General features: G+C 29.1%; 1 protein-coding gene across 1 annotated transcript; it reads right to left on the reverse strand.

Annotated features, from left to right (window-relative positions):
• Positions 1–2,081: 2,081 nt before the first annotated feature.
• Positions 2,082–6,104, reverse strand: LOC107446329 (uncharacterized). The gene is made up of 4 exons (XM_016060945.4): positions 5,988–6,104; positions 4,007–4,114; positions 3,376–3,924; positions 2,082–2,296 (listed from the first exon to the last, which is right to left on the reverse strand). Exons 1-3 carry the CDS (start codon positions 5,997–5,999, stop codon positions 3,391–3,393), a joined length of 654 nt encoding a protein of 217 aa, XP_015916431.1. The 5' UTR covers positions 6,000–6,104; the 3' UTR covers positions 2,082–2,296; positions 3,376–3,390.
• Positions 6,105–6,369: the final 265 nt, after the last annotated feature.

Consider the following 6,369-nt stretch of genomic DNA (forward strand, 5'->3'; position numbering starts at 1 on the left):
TGCAAGTCTCGTCAACGAGTAAAATTACTTCTTATTTATCCTTGCCTAATCACATATTCTGTATTTATAATTTTGCTTATTTCTTCTCCAGAACAGTTTGCTATTTTGTAAATCTAGGAAATTGCTCATTGCGTAATGATTAAGAATTTTATAAGCTGTTCTTACATAAAATTATAATGACTATATAATTTACTCACAAAATGTACTTTGTTTTAGTGAAAATGTCAACTTTAAAAAACAAAATAATACTGAATACGAATTAATTACGGGAGTTGATGAGCGGAGACTCTCACTCGAAGAAAAACAAAATCTGATAAAATTACAGTACAGATTTCTGGTAAGAAAGAAAATATAATTATAGTATTAAATGCCAAAAAATGCGGTATTAAAATTATTCTTTTGTTTTTCTTTCTGTTCATATGGAAACGGTTTACTGGAAATTCTGATTGTCAAACGTATAGTACTTACTACCACACATTTAGTAACAATTATAAAACCCAGAAGTAAATTTAACCGAATATATGGTTTTTATGTCATGCTCTAAGGTATTATGATAAAATTACGAAATTTACTTACACATTACAAAACAGTATTACACATCATAAAACCATATTTCATTATGGTTAACTTTACGAAAATCTTGCCCAAAGCATTTCGGTAAAAATTTCTGGGGTATTTGGTGTTCCCATAGATCCAGAAACACGCTGAATTTTACCATATTCTGGTAGATTTGACCACATTTTTTTTCTCAGTGAAGTTGTATAAAATTTTATTTCTCTCTCGAGATCTCCATTTTACAAGCTCGCGCTTGACCTGTGATGTCCAAAATAACATAAAAAAGTTGGAATAAAATAAAAATAATAAAATAATGTTATATTAGGTGATACCAGATATGAATCTTATTAATTATATCAAAATTTTTACAAACGTAAAGTACTCAAAGGAAGTAAAAGCCATTTCCAATTTAAACTGCTATTTGGTATAAGGTTATTGTTATGCGCTGTTAACAATTAAAATTATTTCTCATTTATTGCTTCGTATTGCATTGCACATTCCGTATTTTTAAGTAAACGGATTTTTTTTCTTTATGTCAAGTATACAGTTTATTGTTTTTTAAATTCAGGAAATCTTCCATTCCGTTACTATTAACAAAAGAAAAACAATTTGACTGAAAATTATAATGAATTTATATTTTGTAAACAGTGCTTTATTTATATTTTGTCTCCCTTTTTTGGAAAAATAGTTTTGTGAAAAAAATAACAATGAATAAAAAGCAGCAGTTGGATAATATTTTATATAAATAAAAAAGTATCTCGCAATTTTTATTCCAGTGTTTTATGCATAAAAAAGCATTCTGCTCCGTTTTCCCACTTTTAAAGTTACCGAACACTTTTATTTCTTAAATTCTCTTACATCGTGAAAGAAATATTTCAATAATTTATAATTTTCTCTGTACAAATGTTTCACTGGCTCAAAGCTTGTACACTTCTTTCAAAAAAGGTGTAGAATACAATAGTTTAATATTGAGCGCGTAAATAAGTTAACATTCACACGAAATGTGCAATCTACTTTATTCATGAATTATAAATATTTAAAGATTTTGTGGACAAAAAGTTAATTTTGGTAATGGAAATTGAAAAAAAAATCTTAACTGTTCCTATAGAAAAAATTTCTTCAAATTAAACTAATTACTGTCTTAGTTGTTGTAGTTGTTCATTTACGTCGCACTAGAGCTGCACAATGGGCTATTGGCGACGGTCTGGGAAACATCCCTGAGGATGATCCGAAGACATGCCATCACGATTTAGATCCTCTGCAGAGGGGATGGCACCCCCACTTCGGTAGCCCGATGACCCGTACGCGAAGTCGAGCACTTAACGGTAGAACAGTTTAACGAGGACCAATACCGCACACTCTCGGTCCCTACGCAGGCTGATCCAAGTGGTCACCCACCCGCGCACTGACCGTAGCCAGTGATGCTTGACTTCGGTGATCTGCTGGGAACCGTGTCTTAACGATCAGTCCACTGCGGGACTACTGTCGTAGTAAAATAGCAATATAAAACAACGAAAGCAAATAAATTCAAGAATAAATATTTATTTACAAATTATAACACGTATGAGAGAGAAGTGGCAAAACTATGTAATTTATATTTGGTAAAACCTCTCGTTGGTTGAGAAGAAAAAATGAAGTCAATTCGACATAACTTTCTCTGAAACAAATATTTGACAAAAGTTGTAGGTAGAACGGTATTCTATCGAAGCTCTTTCCTTATATCCATCATCGTAGTTCCCACCTAAAATAAGAGAAAATTTGTTAAAATAAATAGTAATAACATTTTAAAAGTTAGCAGAAGAAGTTATTATTCTAATTAAAACCTCTTCTTAATTAAAATTTAACATATGCATTTAATTAAGAGTACTAGTAATAAGTATGTGCATATAAACAATTCATATGCAGTCACTGAAAAAAAAATAACATTTTTGGAAAATTTTCATATTAGTGTTCAAAATTAGAGAATATTTTGTATTCATGTTTTAAGTTTCATGTTTTCAAGATAAAATTATAGTTTTATATATTTTTAGATAATCCAATGAACATAAACTTAAAACGAGTACTTAAAAATAAACAATTCGTATTACAAAACATCTAAAAAAATTCGCAAAAGTATACACTATTTTATTTCATTCATTTTAAACATTTTCCTAAAAAAATCATCAATCGCGTTAAGATTTCTATAAGAAGGATAATATTAGAAATAACGTATTATCAAAATGAAACTGCGTAGCAAATATGGAGATTTATTTCATTTTTGAAATATTTTAAATCTTATTTTCTTCATTTTAAAAATAACTTACATTTTATTTATCTTGCATCTAAAACAATGCTTACATGTTTCTGTTTTATTTTTTTTAAATAATTTTATCTCCTGTTTCCAAATGTATGTTTTAAAAGACAATTGTATTTAGTCTTGTTTTTGAGATAAGTATATGACAGTAAAGATAAATAAAATTTATGCCGTTTACTTTAAGACAATCTATATTCTATAAAAACTAGTGTTGATTAGGCTTATACAACACTGTAACTATATATTTTGAAGATTTTCAATTATTTTTTCATTATTATTCATTGAATATCGCTCAGCAGCTCAACGCGAGAATACGAATGCTCTGAAAGTCAGAGTTTTTCCTTTGAAACGGATATCATATTAATGTTCTAATTAAGATGCTTGTATACTCTAAATAGCCTTTGTTAATGCTTTGTTACATATTTCTGAATTCATAATTGAATATTTAGTCACCGGTTTCAAATTATTATTCTAAAGTTTGAAAACAATTACAATTTAAACAGTTTTGTGTGGTTAAAACAATTTACCTATATCATAAATATTTAATAATGTCCTCCAAAAGCATAGCCATATCCTAAACTTTTGCCAGCTCCATAGCCCAATTCAGCACCATGTCCAAGACCAACTCCATAACCAAGACCTGCACCATGTCCGAGAACGGCTCCATATTCAAGAACTGCACCATGTCCGAGAGCGGCTCCATATCCAAGACCTGCACCATATCCATATCCTAGACCAGCATGACCATAGGCTACTGGAGTGGCGGCAACCAAGGGAGCAGCAATACCATGACCAACAACGGGTGCAGCGTGGGCGATATCAGCAGGAGCAGCGTATGGGCTGGCGATGACAGCAGCTGCTGGTGCACTATGAGCGGTACCGGGTTCGTTGGTCTTGACAACAGCTCTGAATCCATGTCCATCAGCAACGTATTCAACTTTTCTTGCTCGTCCATCGATGTCAGCGAGAGTGTATGATCCTTTCTTGTTTCCATGAGCATCTCCTACCTCAGATCTGGAATTAGTGGCTCCTTTACCATCCTTGATGTCATAAGCAAAAGCGTAGTTACCATGTCCCTAATGAAGTTAAATAAATACATGAATTTCAAATAAACATATTTTGAAACATTTCGTTTCAAAAAAGAAAATGTATTCTTACATCTTGAACTTGTTGTCGTGCACTGACACCAGTATTGACTAAGTGTCTGTGTCCAGCAAGGAGAAGGCTAGCATTGGCTGCGGCCAAGACAGCAAAGAGAATGGATACCTAAAAATTTGACACGTTTGAAATATGCTGCATAAAATAAATATGCCGAGCCTCTCGGCGAGAATAACGATACTTTTCAAAATCTTCATTTTACAGGACAGTAAAAATAATTCATTTAACCCATATGCATTTCGAAAAATTTCAAATAGTTATATTTTAATTTTTTAGTTGAAATCTTAAGTTACTTGCTAATATAATCTACTTAAAATACCAATTATTCATTATAAAAGTAAAACCATTCTATACCATAATATGCGAAGCTAAATAATTTGAAAAAAATATTAATATTATCTTTAAAAATCTTCATAGTTTAAAAGATGCTCTATTGTCAGCTCTGAGACCGTTACCCTCAAAACATTTAGACTGTTGTTTCCTTCTTAGACTGTTGTTTTTAAATTTCGTAAGGGACTGTCAAATTATGTATTAATAATTCTTTTTAATAAACAAATAAGAATTTATCTACATTTTTGTTTAAAGCATATTTATTAGATGTTTTAGAATATTTTATGAGATTTTTTAAAAATATTTTAATTTGTAAATTTTCAAATAATTGCTTGTATTTTTAACAATGTTCAATTGTTTTTTAAATAAAATTAATCTTTTTTCTTTAAAACTGTAATTATGAAAAAAAATGTTAGTTTTTTAACACTGAAACAAAAATAATATATGATTTATTGCCATTCAAATATTGACATCTTTTTCTGACATTTCAAATGTGTATTATTTTGCAGTAGATATAATGTTTAATTTAGCACATTCGCAAAATATACTAAAGCAAGAATTATATTTTTCTTAAATTGAGCCTTTGTTGAAAGAAAAAAATACAGTTGATTTAATTGCGCAACGAACTGATTTGAAACTATAGTATATACTTTTGATATTTGCAAAAATATGAGTTATGAGGTTACAAAACGGTTCAATATATATTTTAGCTAAATTTAACTTTTTTATTTTAGCTAACTATAATTTTTTAACACTAATTTTTTACCGAATTCTATATAAATCATGCAATGATAATGCAGTTAAGGATATTTTTTTGTTAAAGCAATTGTTTTCTACTTTTATTATACTCAATAGCATGCAGTTACTGTTTCAATAAAAACGACATGATTATAAAATTTTATTTCGTTCATATTTAATTTTTTTACGACATTTATTTAGAATTTGTGATCTCATATGCAAGAAATCACATGTCAGAAAATAGTTGAAGGTTGATAAAAACCCATACAAGTTGAAGCGCTTTATATGAAACTTCAATTGTTTCAGCTTTTATATGTATCGGAATTAATTAAAATTAGTAATTCTGTAATAACTTAAATACTACATTATTTCTTTTACTTTTGGTACTATTTATAGAAAATTATTTCCCAAAACTAATGTAAGTTTTACTTGATAGAAAATTCATTCACTTCAAAAATTCTTTTTATGAATTCTTGAAGTGATTCAAACTTTTAATCAGATAATATCTTACCGATTCCCTGTTTCTTGAGACAGTTTAATTAATTTAAGTTAAATTGCGTTTAAATTTATTTTACTCTTTATCCATTTAATTTTAAGAAAGAATTATTTGTAATTTAGTTTCATGCATAGTTATGAAAATGTAATTTTGAAATGTCTTTCTTAAAATAATTTTTATTAATGCGTCTTATACTTGTTCTAAGTTACAAAAAATAGCCAGTATCATTGCCCATAATTTTTTTTTAATTTACTCATAATCGTTGTTAAAATAAAACAGAAAAAGTCCAAATATAAAAGTTTTATGATTAAGCAAATTTATTTAAGAAATCGATTTTCATTTTAAAGTAAACTAGAAATGCTCTGACTATTCATTTAAATGCTTGTTTTGCTCAAAACATTTGAAGATTTAACTTACCTTAGAGATCATGTTGAGTTTGTAAGCGAAACTGAATTTCTACAATGTTCTCTGCTCGCACCTTCCGTTTTTATACAAACTACACAAGGTCGCTTTCAATAAAGTTTGTGAATTACCTGTTATAAAACGGAGAGATAAACCGTTTAGTAAAAAAAATGCCCCGCCCTTAAGAAGGACAAAGTCTTACTGATAGAACCTGACAGAGTAGTTAAGAATCGAAAAAACTAAAAACATTACCGGCCGGCTTCGAGCTCTAATGGAAATAATGGGAGTAATGTAAGTTATATTTCACGTTGGTGCAAAACATAACTCCTTGAGGAAAGTCTAGTTTTTATTGGAATTTATGTAATTTTTTGAAAATTAATCTTAAGGTAAACTGGCA

Source organism: Parasteatoda tepidariorum, chromosome 4 (assembly GCF_982258835.1).
Source record: "Parasteatoda tepidariorum strain Cologne lab strain chromosome 4, Ptep-v5.0, whole genome shotgun sequence".
NCBI classification, from domain to species: Eukaryota; Metazoa; Arthropoda; class Arachnida; order Araneae; family Theridiidae; genus Parasteatoda; species Parasteatoda tepidariorum.